This window comes from Rhinopithecus roxellana, chromosome 10 (assembly GCF_007565055.1).
Source record: "Rhinopithecus roxellana isolate Shanxi Qingling chromosome 10, ASM756505v1, whole genome shotgun sequence".
In the NCBI taxonomy this organism is placed as follows: Eukaryota; Metazoa; Chordata; class Mammalia; order Primates; family Cercopithecidae; genus Rhinopithecus; species Rhinopithecus roxellana.
The window spans coordinates 82,385,873-82,402,168 of record NC_044558.1 but is presented as its reverse complement, the minus strand read 5'-3'; the positions used below and the strand labels follow the sequence as shown (position 1 = coordinate 82,402,168).

Below are 16,296 nucleotides of genomic sequence, written 5' to 3'. Positions count from 1 at the left end.
CCTGGGCGACAGAGCAAGACTCCGTCTCAAAAAAAAAAAAAAAGAGTTCTTTCATCTTCTGGATACTTTTCCTTTATTCGTTCCTGTTCACTTTAAAAATATATCAGCCAGAGCCAGGTACAGTGACTCACATCTGTAATCCCAGCACTTTGGGAAGCCGAGGCAGGCGGATCACTTAAGGTCAGGAGTTCGAGACCAGCCTGGCCAACAAGGTAAAACCCCATCTCTACTAAAAATAGAAAATTTAGCGGGCATGGTGGCGCATGCCTGTAGTCTCAGCTACTCGGGAGGCTGAGGTGGGAGAATCGTTTGAACTCGGGAGGCAAAGGTTGCAGTGAGCTAAGACTGTGCCATTGCACTCCAGCCTGGGCGACAGAGCGAGACTTTGTCTCAAAAATAAAATAAAATATCAGCCAGGAACTGTGGCTCATGCCTATAATCCCAGTACTTTGGGAGGCTGAGGTAGGCAGATCACTTGAGGTCAGGAGTTTGAGACCAGCCTGGCCGACATGGCAAAACCCATCTCTACTAAAAATATAAAAATTAACTGGACATGGTAGCGGGCACCTGTAATCCCAGTTACTCAGGAGGCTGAGGCAGGAGAATCGCTTGAACATGGGAAGCAGAGGTTATGGGGAGCCGAGATTGTGCCACTGCACTCCAGCCTGGGTGACAGAGCAAGACTCCATCTCAAAAAAAAAAAAAAAAGAAAATTTATATATATACACATATATACACACACATATATATACACACACATATATATGTGTGTGTGTATATATATATAATATCTCAAGCACATATAGACATACAGGTAATACTCATGCACCAACCATCCAGCTTTATAAAATCTTGGTTATATATTCTTTAAATTAAGAGTAGAACACTATAAAGACAACTAAAGCCCCTGTGCACCTCTCTAATCTCATTCTTTCCCTCCCAAAAGCAAACATTTATTCTAAATTTGTGTTCAGCATTCCCATGCAAGTTTTCATACTTTTACTACGTTTGCATGAACCCATAAGAAATACAAAATTGGCCGGGCGCGGTGGCTCAAGCCTGTAATCCCAGTACTTTGGGAGGCCGAGACGGGCGGATCACGAGGTCAGGAGTTCGAGACCATCCTGGCTAACACGGTGAAACCCCGTCTCTACTAAAAAATACAAAAAGCTAGCCGGGCGAGGTGGCTGGTGCCTGTAGTCCCAGCTACTCGGGAGGCTGAGGCAGGAGAATGGCGTAAACCCGGGAGGCGGAGCTTGCAGTGAGCTGAGATCCGGCCACTGCACTCCAGCCTGGGCGACAGAGCGAGACTCCGTCTCAAAAAAAAAAAAAAAAAAAAAAAAAAAAAAAGAAATACAAAATTGCTTCACATGCTAAAGTCAATATAAATAGTATCCTATTTCTTCTGCAACTCATTTTTTGTTGTTCTATATTATGTCCTTAAGATTAATCCATGTTGACCGTCTAGCTAAGGATCAGCAAATTCTCTCTGTAAAGGGCCAGATAGTAAACACTTGAGGTTTTATGGGCCAGTGTCTGTTGCAACTACTTCATTTTGCTGTTGCACAAAAGCAGCCGAAGATGATATGTAAGTGAATAAGCTTGCATTCCATAGAAATTTTATTTGTGGACACCAACATTTGAACAGTTTTCTTTTTTTTTTTTTTTTTTTTTTGGGACAGAGTCTCACTTTCTCACCCAGGCTGGAATGCAGTGGTGCAATCTTGGCTCACTGGAATCTCCGCCTCCCAGGTTCAAGCGATTCTCCTGCCTCAGCCTCTTGAGTAGCTGGGACTATGGGTGCGTGCCACCACACCCAGATAATTTTTGTATTGTTAGTAGAGATGAGGTTTTGCCATGTTGGCCAGGCTGGTCTCGAACTCCTGACCTCAGGTGATCCACCCACCTCAGCCTCCCAAAGTTCTGGGATTACAGGTGTGAACCACCACGCCCAGCCTGCATTCACTCTTTTTTTTTTTTGAGACGGAGTCTTGCTCTGCCTCCCAGGCTGGAGTGCAGTGGCCGGCTCTCAGCTCACTGCAAGCTCCGCCTCCCGGGTTCACGCCATTCTCCTGTCTCAGCCTCCCGAGTAGCTGGGACTACAGGCGCCCGCCTCGTCGCCCGGCTAGTTTTTTGTATTTTTTAGTAGAGACGGGGTTTCACCGTATTAGCCAGGATGGTCTCGATCTCCTGACCTCGTGATCCGCCTGTCTCGGCCTCCCAAAGTGCTGGGATTACAGGCTTGAGCCACCGCGCCCGGCCTGCATTCACTCTTGAGTACACTCTGAATGGGCTTCTACTGATAATCACTCTATCCAAACTGTTCACTAAGCATTAGCCTCCAGCTTGCAAAGACCTTGCAGTCTTCACCTTGATCTCTCAAACAGCAATGTGAGATTATGACATATATTATACATCAGTTTTCATCCATAATTCCTGGCTCTTAACTTCCATATCCCTTGTTGCAGTCAACAAAATCTCTAACCTTCTCCTGTCTTCCTTTTACCTTACCATGGTAGGACTCTAATCTGATTATGGGTCATAAGACTCTCATTCAAATCAGAGAGGGTCCTACTTTATCCTCTGGAGGAAGGAATGCTGCACAAAGAGGCCAAGAAGGATCTGAACAGACAGGTCTTGCTAGGTTTAGATCACATCCTTTCTGTCCAATCACATTTCAACACAGCTGTCCGAGCTTCAATCAGGCCTATCCAATGAAGCCTCCATAAAATGCCCAAGAAGACAGGGCTCCAGAGCTTCTGGAGAGCTGAACAAAAGCTCATCCACGCGCTGGGGGGCGTGGCACACCCCATCTCTATAGGGAAAGAAACTCCTGTGCTGGAGATCCTTCCAGACCTTACTCTGTATCTCTTCAATTGGCTGTTTTTTTGTATCCTTTAAAATATCATCTGTAATAAATTGGTAAACATGTTTCTCTGAGTTATAGGAGCCACTCTGGCAAATTAATCAAACCCAAAGAGAGGGTTATGGGAACCTCAACTTGAAGCCAGTTGGTTAGACATTCTGGAGGCCTGGACTTGCAAATGGCGTCTGAAACGGGGTAGTCTTTGGGACTGAGCCCTCAGCTTATGGGATCTGACCCTATCTCTGGGTGGATAGTATCAGAGATGAATGGGAGGCCACCCAGCTGGGTCCCAAGAAGAACTGATTGCTCGCTTGCTGGTGAGGAGAAATACCACACATTCTGGGTCACAAAAGTCTTCTGAGTCTATTGTTGTGCTGGTGTGAGAGCACGGGGAAAACACAGGTTGGGTTTTGCACTCCATACCGGTAGCTGCTTGTTTTCCTGTAGCTTTTTGGCAGCGCTTTCTCGGGTTCCTTTGCCAGCTCTCTCTATCCAACACCAGTGTCACAGTTCTTGCCCCAGGCCTGCTTCTCACTAAACATACTCAGTTGGCATCCATTCTACAACTTTAGGCACCATCTAGAAAGAGATGACTCCAATTTTTTTTTTTTTCTTTTTTTTTTTGAGATGGAGTCTCACTCTGTCACCCAGGCTAGAGTGCAGTGGCGTGATCTCGGCTCACTGTAAGCTTCGCCTCCCGGGTTCACACCATTCTCCTGCCTCAGCCTCCCGAGTGGCTGGGACTACAGGCGGCCGCCACCATGCCTGGCTAATTTTTTGTATTTTTAGTAGAGACAGGGTTTCACCATGTTAGGCAGGATGGTCTCGATCTCCTGACCTCGTGATCTGCCTGCCTCGGCCTCCCAAAGTGCTGGGATTACAGGCGTGAGCCACCACGCCCAGCACGACTCCAAAATTTATCACCCCATCCTAAAACCTTATTTTTGAGCTCCAAACTCATTTATAATTGCCTATTTGATTTCCACTTGGAATCGATATGAAAAATATTCAAGATGGAAATTCTGATCTCTTCCCTAAGTTCAACATATGAACTAGGTATCTTTAGTTGTTTGAGACAGAAACCAAGGAATTATTCCAACACCTCCCTTTCTTACCTTGCCATCCAATCCACAACCATATCCTATAGATCCTACCTCTAGAATCTCTCCCGAAGATTCTCTTTTGTCTATTTCTGTGACCACCACCCAGCTAACACCATCTCTCTCCTAGCACTGCACCAGCCTAACTAGTCTCCTGCTTCCATTCCTACTCCTTCTTCTTTCCTACTTCTCCTGCTTCTTTCCTACTCCATCTTCTCATAACAGGTACCTTAATAACAATTAGATAACATCATTTTACCACATAAAAACCTTCAAAGGCTTCCCAGTGGACTTAGGGCAAGATCCAACTCTTAACCATGGCTTAGAAAGCTATAAATGTTCAATCTCTGATTTCATCTAGGGCGATTTTGCCTCTTGCTGGAAATATTCAGGCCACACTAACCTCCCTTAGGCTCTTCAAACATGCTAAGCTCTTTCCTACCTGAGGACTTAGCAAGGCAATTTCTCTGCATGGGCCACCTCCCAGACACCCCACCCTGCCTATCCCTCACCCCATACCTCCTGCTCCAGCAACTCTATGCACAGGTGACTCCTCTGCTTATGAGCCTCCTCTAAAGAAAGGTCTTCCCTGGCTCCCAACCTGAAGCTCTCTCTTTTATCTCTCTCAAATGTTCAATTTGTTACTTACATCTTTTCTTTAAAAAAAAAAAAAGAAGAAGAATTTTCCATGTTCTACTAAAATTAATTAACAAAGACTTAGAAAAAGCTTTTCTTAAAATTTATTTTATTTTATAGAGATGGTCTCTCGCCATGTTGTCCAGACTGGTCTGGAACTCCTGGGCTCTAGCGATCCTCCCACCTTGGCTTTCCAAAATGCTGGAATTACAGACATGAACCACTGTGCCCAGCCCTAGGAAGAGCTCCTCATTTGACAATTACAACTTGGGTCACAAATTACAATTTAAAATCATTTTTCTGATAAACGTTATTATAAAGTTATTATTTACTTATTAATATTCTTCATTTACACCAAAATCATAATAAAAGCCAGTTCTAATATAAAAATAATGTATTCTAGCTGGGCGCGGTGGCTCAAGCCTGTAATCCCAGCACTTTGGGAGGTCGAGACGGGCAGATCACGAGGTCAGGAGATCGAGACCATCCTGGCTAACATGGTGAAACCCCGTCTCTACTAAAAAATACAAAAAACTAGCCAGGCGAGGTGGCGGGCACCTGTAGTCCCAGCTACTCAGGAGGCTGAGGCAGGAGAATGGCATAAACCCGGGAGGCAGAGCTTGCAGTGAGCTGAGATCCGGCCACTGCACTCCAGTCTGGGCGACAGAGCGAGACTCCGTCTCAAAAAAAATAAATAAATAAATAATGTATTCTGTAAGGGTATCACCAAGACAATGCTGGGATTATAGCCAAGCTAATTCTGAAAGAACTAAAAAACTAGAAAGAAAACCCACATAACCTAATGAAGATCGATCTTCATAGTTCCTTCCATTAACATGGGAATAAAACGTCTAAAATTTTAGGGCTAAAAGACCTTTTGAGATGTTCTAGCCTCTTGTCCTTATTTTTACAGATAATAAAAATGAATTCCAAAAACGGTAAGTGACTTGCCTAAGGTCACACAGCTGGGCAAAGAACAAAATACATTCCAAGGATCCCAATTTGATCCTACTATATTTCCTCATTTTAGCAAATGCCTCCACATAAGAGGGTTTACAATGTTCAGTAATTAACACATCTAAGTTCTGTAATGACATTTAACCCTGACTTTCTTATGATTTAGACAGATGAGCTTCTCGTCTTAATAAAAGCATGCACCTATTTCTAGCCTTACAGAGAGTAAATGAAATAACTTACTTGGCACGCGAGGGTCTCACATGAATTCTAGAATTGTGACGAAGGCTTAACATATTTTCATGTTCTACTTGCTTGACCTGAGCTTCAAGTTTTGAAATCATTCTAATTCAAAAGCAATAAAAATAAATTAAGTACATTTCAACAAATTTAAAATATAGCTCAACCACAGTTTATTTAACAGGTCTTCCTAAAAAATGGGTGGTAAAAGAGTTGCAAGTCCATGGCCGGGAACAGTGGCTCACCCCTGTAATCCCAGCACTTTGGGAGGCCGACGCAGGTGGATCACAAGGTCAAGAGATAGAGACCATCCTGGTCAAGGTGGTGAAACCCTGTCTCTACTAAAAATACAAAAATTAGCTGGGCGTGCTGGTGCACACCTGTAGTCCCAGCTACTCGGGGGGCTGAAGCAGGAGAATCACTTGAACCCGGGAGGTGGAGGTTGCAGTGAGCCAAGATCACACCAGCCTGGCAACAGAGTGAGACTGTCTCAAAAAAAAAAAGAGTTGCAAGTCCATAAACCTTTTTCATAGTAAAACATCACCATTATTTAAAAAGCTAAATAGGCCAGGTGCGGTGGCTCATGCCTGTAATCCCAACACTTTGGTAGGCTGAGGTGGGTGGATCATCTGAGGTCAGGAGTTCAAGACCAGCCTGGCCAGCACGGTGAAACCCCATCTCTACTAAAAACACAAAAATCAGCCAGGTGTGGTGGCATTCGCCTGTAATCCCAGTTACTGGGGAGACCAAGGCAGGAGAATCAGCTTGAACCCAGGAGGTGGAGGTTGCAGGGAGCCCTTATCACGCCACTTCACTCCAGCCTGGGCAAAAGAGCAAGACTCTGTCTCAAAAAATAAATAAATAAAACAAAAGCTAAACAAAAATCAGTGACTATAAATAGAAAAACAGAAAAACAAATACATTAAAACTCTACAAAGGAACATTTCCCATACAACTGAATAAAAAGGAACAAATGGACTTAATATCACAAGTTACATAAATTTGACTACAGATCAAAACATAACACTTATAAATAAAAATAAAATTGTCAAATAAACTGCATTCTAATGTGTTTAATCCTAATATGTATATAACCGTGCATACAATAGGTAGCACTTTCACAAACGAGGAAGCAGGCTTAACTTCCAAAAACAGAGCTTTAAAAAAAAAATTAAAAAAAAAAAAACCCTTTCTAATTTTTAAAAGAGGCCAAGGCTAAAATATTGCAAACAACCTACAGGTCTTTCACCTGATTTGTGCCATGTTCAAAATAAAAGCCTATTTTCAAGTTTACCAACAGGAAATAACTACTCTGGCCAATGGACTATTTTAAAGATATCCTGGCATTCATGCTGTTCTTTCTTCCCCCCCTTTAAGAGATGAGGTCTTACTCTGTCACCCAGGCTGGAGTGCACTGGCATGATCATTGCTTGCTGCAGCCTCAAACCCCTGTGCTTAAGAGATGCTCTTGCCTCAGTCTCCCAAGTGGCTGGGAGTACAGGTGCACGCTGCCATGCCTGGCTTGTTCTTTTAAGCTCTGTGTATGACTTCATCTTACCTTTCAAACTCGAATTCTTACCTACTTTGATCCAAGGAAGGTTTGAGAAATAATAGCTCTAACAAGGCTGTTTTATACCAATCTGATAAGAAAGTTATCACTAGAACTGAATGAATCACAGAAGAGAGGCAGATGAGAAACCTAGACAGCATTTCTGTTCTTCTCTATGAGAACTTAAGACTGCAGTAGAATTTCTAAATAAGGGATATTACTTATATCCAAATACAAACATAAAATTTGCTTTTGAACCAGTTTAAATATTTCTCTTTTCTATCTTTCATTTTTTTGGGGGGCGAGGGCAGTAGGGGGGAGACAGTCTTGCTCTGTCACCCAGGCTGGAGTGCAGTGGCATGATCTTGGCTCACTGCAACCTCCGTCTCCAGAGTTCAAGCGATTCTCCTGCCTCACCCTCCTGAGTAGCAGGGATTACAGGCGTGCACCACCATGCCCAGCTAATTTTTGTATTTTTAGTAGAGAAAGGGTTTTGCCATGTTGGCCAGGCTGGTCTTGAACTCCCGACCTCAGGTAATCTTCCCACCTCAGCCTCCCAAAGTGCTGAGATTACAGGCGTGAGCCACTGCACCCAACCCAGTTCGGATATTTCTAATCATTTGCAATAGATACCATTTACGATTCTGTCCCTACCTAATTAAACAAATCAGATCATTAATACAGTCTCCAACCAGGTCTTTCTGAAAGTAGATGACCATAATTTTGATGTTAATGTTGTTTCCTTTTTGAAGCACAAACATAATTCCGTGAACTAGGCTGCTTCTTAAAAGTTCTTTCCAGTGGTTAAATATCATTTGGATTTTAACCTATGCTGAAAAAAATACATAATGTTTAGGAAAATATCCACCTCTGAGGCACAACCACCAATACCTTTTAATCACTTAAACCATCTTGTTTGAAACCAGGTGCAGCAGCGCATGCCTGTAATCCCAGCACTTTGTGTGGATGAGGCGAGAGGATCACTTGAGGCCGAGAGATTGAGACCAGCCAGGGCAACATAGCAAAACCCTACTTCTAAAAAAAGTTTTAAAATATCAGCCAGGCTTGCTAGGCTCCATGGCTTACGCCTATAATCCCAGCCGTCTGGCAAGCCGAGGCAGGCGGATTACTTGAGGTCAGGAGTTCAAGACCAGCCTGGCCAATATGGCGAAACCCTGTCTCTATCAAAAATACAAAAAATTATCTGGGTGTGGTGGCGCACTCCTATAGTCCCAGCTACTCAGGAGGCTGAGGCAGGAGAATTGCTTGAACCCAAGAGGAGGAGGTTGCAGTGAGCTGAGATTGTGCCACTGCACTCCAGCCTGAGTGACAGAGTAAGACTCTGTATCAACGACAACAAAAAAAAAAAATCAGCCAGGCATGATGATGAGCACCTGTAGTCCCAACTATTCAGGAAGCTGAGGCAGGAAGATTGCTTGAGCCCAGGAATTCACAGTCAACCTAGGCAACATATTGAGACCCTGTCTCTTAAAAAAAAAAAAAAAAAAAAAAAAGACAGAGAAAGAAGAAATCTTGTTTGGCTAAAATGAAATGTATTTCCATGTCAAGGGAAAATTAAGATAAAACTAGTTCTCAAACTGCTTAAGAATCCTCAAGAAAAAATTCCTTCTCATCATGTTCAATACAGACACATAAAAGAACAACTGAGGTATGTGTACATTAGTAAGATAATACATTTTACCTTTTCAAATCAGAAATCTGAGTATATGCATCAAGCAATTTGTTCTCAGTTGTATTTAATGCATCCTATGGAAATAAAGGAGAAATTCAGATAACTGAAGACAAATATTCAGATGTATCATTTTAAAATGCATAAAAGAAAATGAATCTAAGGCTAAACCGACTAGCTACAAACCATACTCAGCAAGTAGGGCATAAACCATACAGCCAGGACCAACAGTTCAAGGAAAACAAATGAGAGGAAAGCACCGGCCTATACAAGTCACTCTGTGTAAGTTCCATGGGTAACAGATACAGCCCATTATACTTTGCTTAATTAGAAACAAACCAGTGTTAAAATAACTTGACTAAAACCTCAGAAGGATGGTAAAACAAATATTTTCAATGAGATTAGATATCATGGGATCTGCTCCTGAACCCTCAGAACGGTTTGACTGCCAAGCTATGCAGGCCTTTTTGCTAAGCTTCAATAACCACAACCCTCCATTCTGTGCAACAGAAATACTTGGGCCCCACTTACACCATCGTCGAAGGATTTTACTGAATGCAAATATGTACAGCTTTCATAAAGAATTCAAACATAATCGATAAACTCAACCCTACCAAAAGCTAATGCAGTGAAAATCAAAGCTTGATATTTAATCAGTATTAAATGGCTGGGTGCAGTGGCTCATGCCTGTAATCCCAGCACTCAGGGAGGCTGACAGGGGTGGATCACTTGAGGTCAGGAATTGGAGACCAGCCTGGCCAACGTGGTGAAATCCCATCTCTACTAAAAATGTAAAAATTAGCTGGGCATGGTGGCACACACCTGTAATCCCAGCTACTCGGGAGGCTAAGGCAGAAGAATCACTTGAACCCAGGAGGCAGAGGTTGTGGTAAGCTGAGATCACACCACCGCACTCCAACCTGGGTGTCACAAAACAAACAGTATTAAATAATAATTTGCATCTGTATGGTACCTTATACTCTTTTGAACAATTTCATTTCAAATGCAATAGCCATTCAATAAATATTTGTTAGATGAATGAATCTAACAAACTTGTCAGTTAAAAGGGGCAGGTATTTGAAAATAAGGATACTGAAACAGGATGAGCAAGGTTCCAGTTCCAACATCTACAGAGGGTGCACGAAGGGGTGCAAGGAGGAGGAAGAGTCAGATCCCTTGATTTCCAATCCAATGTTTCTGCCTCTGCATGAAATCTGCATGAAATCTAGAACATAAACCATTACCCCTTACCTTTACTCTCCTGTGTTCTTTTCCAAGGGACTCATACTCTCCTAAAAGCTACAAGAAAAAAAAAATACCACAAAATTCAACGTTTTTCTACCAACTGAGGTACAGTCTACAAAATAACTGCCTATAGCCTTCAAAAATGCCAATGTCATGAAAGAGAAAGGTCAATAGAGAACTGGTGATTCCATGTAAAGGGAATGGGACAATTCTCAATTTCTGGAACGGTTTCTGTACATTTGATATTATTTAATTATCAAATATTATTTAAATATCAAATAATATTTAAATAAAGGTGGATGTAGTGGCTCACACCTATAATCCCAACACTTTGGGAGGCTGAGGAGGGAGGATCACTTGAGGCCAGGAGCTGGAGATCAGCCTAGGGAACAGAGCAAGACCTTGCCTCTTCAAAAAAAAAAAGAGCTGGGCTCGGTGGCTCACGCCTGTAATCCTAGCACTTTGGGAGGCTGAGGTGGAAGGATTGCTTGAGCCTGAAAGTTCAAGAGTTCAAGGCTACAGTGAGCTATGATCGTGCCACTGCATTCTAACCTGGGGGACAAAGAGAGACTCCGTCTTAAAATAAAAATAGCTGAACATGGGGATACATGCTTATAGATTCAGGAGGCTCACTTGAGCCTGGGAGGTTGAGACTGCAGTGAGCTTGTAGTGAGGCTTGCAGTGAGACTGCGCCACTGCACTCCAGCCTGGGCCACAGAACAGGACCCTGTCTCAAAATAAAATATTATACCATTTAAGTATTTTAAAAGACTAAAATTTGCATTGCTCTTTTTGGAACTATTACTTTTATATTTTTTTATTTTTTTAGATGGAGTCTTGCTCTGTCGCCAGGCTGATGTGCAGTGGCTCACCGCAACCTCTGCCTTCCTGGTTCAAGCAATTCTTCTGCCTCAGCCTCTCGAGTAGCTGAGACTACAGGCGCCTGCCACCAGGCCCGGCTAATTTGTGTATTTTTAGTAGAGACGGGGTTTCATCATGTTGGCCAGGATGGTCTCGATCTCTTGACCTCATATCCGCCTGCCTCAGCCTCCCAAAGTGCTGGGATTACAGGTGTGCGCCACCATGTTCAGCCTTCTTTTTTTTTTTTTTTTTTTTTTTGAGCTGGAGTCTCACTCCATCACCCAGCCTGAAATGCAATGGCATGATCTCAGCTCACTGCAACCTCCACCTCCCGGATTCAAGCAATTCTCCCACCTCAGCCTCCTGAGTAGCTGGGATTACATGCATGTGCCACCATGCTCAGCTAATTTTTGTATTTTTAGTAGAGACGGCGTCTGATCATGTTGCCCAGGCTTGTCTCGAACTCCTGACCTCAAGAGATCCACCTGCCTTGGCCTCCCAAAGTGCTGGGATTATAGGTGTGAGCCTCCACACCTGGCCTATTGTATATTACTTTTTGCTAAGTTAGTTCTACACAGTAAAAGCACAATGCCAAAGTCTTTATTTTAAAATATATATATGTGAGGCTGGGCACAGAGGCTCACGCCTGCAATCTCAGCTCTTTGGGAGGCCAAGGTGGGTGGATCACTTGAGCTGAGGAGTTCAAGACCAGCCTGGCCAACATAGCGAAACCTTGTCTCTACTAAAAATATAAAAAGATTAGCTGGGTGCAGTGGCGCCTGCCTGTAATCCTGCCTACTTGGGTGGCGGAGGTGGGAGAATTGCTTGAACCCAGGAGGCAGAGATTGTAGTGAGCCGAGACGGCACTACTGCACTCTAGCCTGGGTGACAGAGCGACAACCTCCTGTCTCAAAAATAAATAAGAGGCTGCGTGCGGTGGCTGACACCTATAATCCTAGCACTTTGGGAGGCCAAAGCAGGAGGATCACTTGAGGTCAGGAGTTCGAGACTAGCCTGGCCAATATGGTGAAACTCCATCTCTACCAAAAATATTTTTTGTTATATTTTTCTTTTTTCTTTTGAGACGGAGTCCCACTCTGTCACCCAGGCTGGCATGCAGTAGCATGATCTCGGCTCATCACGACCTTCGCCTTCCGAGTTCAAGCGATTCTCCTGCCTCAGCCTCCCGAGTAGCTGGAATTACAGGCATGCACCACCACGCCCAACTAATTTTGTATTTTTAGTAGAGACGGGGTTTCTCCATGTTGGTCAGGCTGATCTCGAACTCCTGACCTCAGGTGATCCACCCGCCTTGGCCTCCCAAAATGCTGGAATTACAGGCGTGAGCCACCGTGCCTGGCCCAAAAATATTTTAAAAAATAAAAATAGACCGGGTGTGGTGACTCATGCCTGTAATCCCAGCACTTTGGGAGGCCAAGGCGGCCGAATCACAGGGTCAGGAGATCGAGACCATCCTGGCTAACATGCTGAAACCCCGTCTCTACTAAAAATACAAAAAATTAGCTGGGCGTGGTGGCGGGCACCTGTAGTCCCAGCTACTCAGGAGGCCGAGGCAGGAGAATGGCGTGAAGGTGGTGGAGGTGGAGCTTGCAGTGAGCCGAGATCGTGCCACTGCACTTCAGCCTGGGTGACAGAGTGAGACCCTGTCTCAAAAATAAATAAATAAGTAAATAAACAAAAATAAATAAATATAAGAATACATATGTGAGATTTCTAGTTAAAGATGACAAATGAAAAATAGAATTTTCTCCTCTTCACCCTGAGAGTCCACTAAACTAACAATGAAGAAATTAAAGAGAAAACAAAAGAGGTGACAGTAACAGGTGAGAGATTTCAATAAAAGTCTTAGAAGATGGAAAAGAAAACAAAGTGCCAACCTCGCACAGTGGCTCACGCCTGTAATCCCAGCACTTTGGGAGGCCGAGGCGGGCGGATCACCTGAGGCCAGGAGTACAAGACCAGCCTGGCCAACACGGTGAAACCTCGTCTCTACTAAAAATACAAAAATTAGCCAGCTGTGGTGGCATACACCTGTAGTCCCAGCTACTCAGGAGGCTGAGGCAAGAAAATTGCTTGAACTTGGGAGGCAGAGATTACAGTGAACCGAGATAGCACCACTGCACTCCAGCCTGGGTGACAGAGCAAGACTCCATCTCGGAAAAAAAAAAAGAAAAGAAAAAGAAACAAAGTGCTTTAGTAGGGTGGAGGGAGATACAACCCCAAGTGCCTGAATCCGGGAATGCTGATGAAAAGTAGGCTGATGTTGGCATCACTGTGAGAGGTGCCCACCTTGAAACCCAGGTTTAGAGATGGACAGGGTTGAGGCACAGGGCTGACCACAGAGAACTGGTTGAAATTCCTTATGTAGTCAGAGCCCAGGACACATCCCATACACCAGTAGACTGTTCACCCAGGTGGCAGGACAGTAGGAGAAAATGAATAGGGAGAGAAATGGAACTTTGGAAATCCAAGGATAATAGTGGAGTGGGAGGCAGAGGATAAAGAGAAAATGACTAAGTAAAAGACTTCAAAAACACCCAGGGCAGGTCACACCTATAATCCTAGCACTTTGAGAGGCCGAGGAATATCACTTGAGCCCAAGAATTGGAGACCAGCCTGCGCAATATAGCAAGACGCCATCTCTACAAAAAATTTAAAAATTAGCCAGTCCTGGTAGTATGTGCCTATAGTCCCAGCTACTCAGGACGCTGAGGCAGGAAGATTCCTCGAGCCCAGGGGGTTGAAGATGCAGTGAACTATGATCACACCACTGCACTCCAGTCTAGGTGACAAGGTGAGACCTGTCTCTAAAACAAATATATTAATAATTCTTTTCTTTTTAAAAAGGCTGACTTCCCGCTCCTCCACTGCCAGAGTCTGACTGATAGGTCCCAGGCAAGAGACTGTAAGACTTGTCTTTAGGAAAACTGAACAACCCCAGAAAAAAAGCTTCAAAACATTCACATCTGGAGGTCCCCTAACAAAATGGCTGGCTGGCACGTGACTCTACAATTGCCTGAAAATGAAGGCTACCAAGAACTAAGTCCCATCCATGCACTCAGAGTCTTTCTTTTTCTTTTTTTTCTTTTTTTTTTTTGAGACGGAGTTTCGCTCTGTCGCCCAGGCTGGAGTGCAGTGGCCGGATCTCAGCTCACTGCAAGCTCCGCCTCCCGGGTTTACGCCATTCTCCTGCCTCAGCCTCCCGAGTAGCTGGGACTACAGGAGCCCGCCACCTCGCCCGGCTAGTTTTTTGTATTTTTTAGTAGAGACGGGGTTTCACCGGGTTAGCCAGGATGGTCTCGGCCTCCCAAAGTGCTGGGATTACAGGCTTGAGCCACCGCGCCCGGCCCAGAGTCTTTCAATAGCTTTTTATACTGCTTCACTTTTATTTATTTAATTTATTTTTTATCTTTTGAGACAGAGTCTCACTCTGTCACCCAGGCTGGAGTGCAGTGGTGTGATCTCAACTCACTGCAACCTCCACCTCTTGGGTTCAAGCAATTCTCATGCTTCAGGCCTCCTGAGTAGCTGGGATTACAGATGTGGACCACCACGCCCAGCTAATTTTTCTATTTTCAGTGGAGACAGGGTTTCGCCATGTTGGCCAGGCTGGTCTCAAATTCCTGGTCTTAAGTGATTCACCCATCTCGGCCTCCCAAAGCGCTGAGATTATAGGCGTGAGCCACCACACCCAGCCTAGTAGTGCCCCTTAAATGTGAGCCTGCAAAAGAACCAACACTTTGAAAAATACATTAATATGAAACATACTTCAAATCAAAACAAAAGGTTAAGTCCAGGCGCGGTGGCTCACGCCTTTTATACCAGCACTTTGGTAGGCCAAGGCAGGTGGATCACGAGGTCAGGAGATCAAGACCATCCTGGCCAACATGGTGAAACCCCGTCTCTACTAAACATACAAAAAAAATTAGCCGGGGGTGGCTGCGGGCGCCTGTAGTCCCACCTACTCGGGAGGCTGAGGCAGGAGAATGGCGGGAACCCGGGAGGCAGAGTTTGCAGTGAGCCGAGATCCTGCCACTGCACTCCAGCCTGGGCAACAGAGCGAGACTCCATCTCAAAAAAAAAAAAAAAAAAAAAAGGTTAACTAAGAATAATGAACACAACAGAAACTGTCTAATGGAAGCCATAATATTCTCAAAGAAATAACATTAGTCTCAAAACAGGAATATACTAAAAATGATCAATCAGAAAAAGAGTTACTAGAAACTAAAAAAAAAAAAAAAACAAATATTATTAGAAAATTTCGGCATACCAAGGATAAAAAGATGATCCTAAAAAACTTCCAGAAAGAGAAAAAAAGAACTACATTCAAAAGGAATGAGAAACATGATTATTAAATGCAATGTGGGCCAGGCACGTTGGCTCATGCCTGTAATTCCAGCACTTTGGGAAGCCAGTGTGGGAGTATCGCTTGAGCTCAGGAGTTGGAGACCAGCAAGGGCAACATAGTGAGAACTCATCTCTACAAAAAAATAAAACTAGCCAGGTGTGATAGCCTGTAGTGCCTGTAGTCTCAGCTATCCTAGAGGCTGAAGTAAGAGGATCACTTGAGCCCTGGAGGTTGAGGCTGCAGTGAGCTATGAATATGCCTACTGTACTCCAGCCTGGGTGACAGAGTGAGATCCTGTCTCAAAAAATAATAACAATAAATGCAGTGTGTGATCCTTGATTGGATTCTGGATTAAAAAGTAAAAAACAAAAACATCTATAAAGGATATTATTTAGACAACTGGCAACATTTGAATATAGACAATGTATTTAAATATTAGTATTATATCAATGTTAAGTTTCCTGAGGATGAAAAGTACATTGAGATTACACAGGAGAATCTCTGTTCTTCAGAGATACCTGTTGAGGTATTTAAGGGTAAATTATCATAGTGTCTAATTTACTCTCAAATATAGTTCAGCAAAAGAAAAAAGTTTGTATCTCTATGGAGACAAAGCAATGCTGTAAGATACTTACAACTGGTAAATCTAGGTAAAGAATATACAAGGGTTTTCATTGTATCATTCTTACAATTTTTCTGCAGGCTTGAAACTTTGAAAGCCATGGGAAGGGAGAGAAAGGAAAAGAATCGATCATGTCATAGGCAATAAAACAAAGCCTTCAAATC

At 43.7% G+C, this 16,296-nt stretch overlaps 1 protein-coding gene across 6 annotated transcripts in view; it reads right to left on the bottom strand.

The window, feature by feature from the left end:
* Positions 1-16,296, bottom strand: part of MPHOSPH9 (M-phase phosphoprotein 9) — an 85,181-nt gene that overhangs the window by 19,884 nt on the left and 49,001 nt on the right. For all 6 annotated transcript variants that reach the window (XM_030939054.1, XM_030939051.1, XM_030939052.1 and 3 more), the window contains 3 exons: positions 10,287-10,334; positions 9,048-9,112; positions 5,800-5,901 (listed from right to left, as the gene is read on the bottom strand). In XM_030939054.1, the coding sequence (XP_030794914.1) occupies positions 5,800-5,901; positions 9,048-9,112; positions 10,287-10,334 (215 nt within the window). The remainder of the gene's footprint in view (positions 1-5,799; positions 5,902-9,047; positions 9,113-10,286; positions 10,335-16,296) is intronic.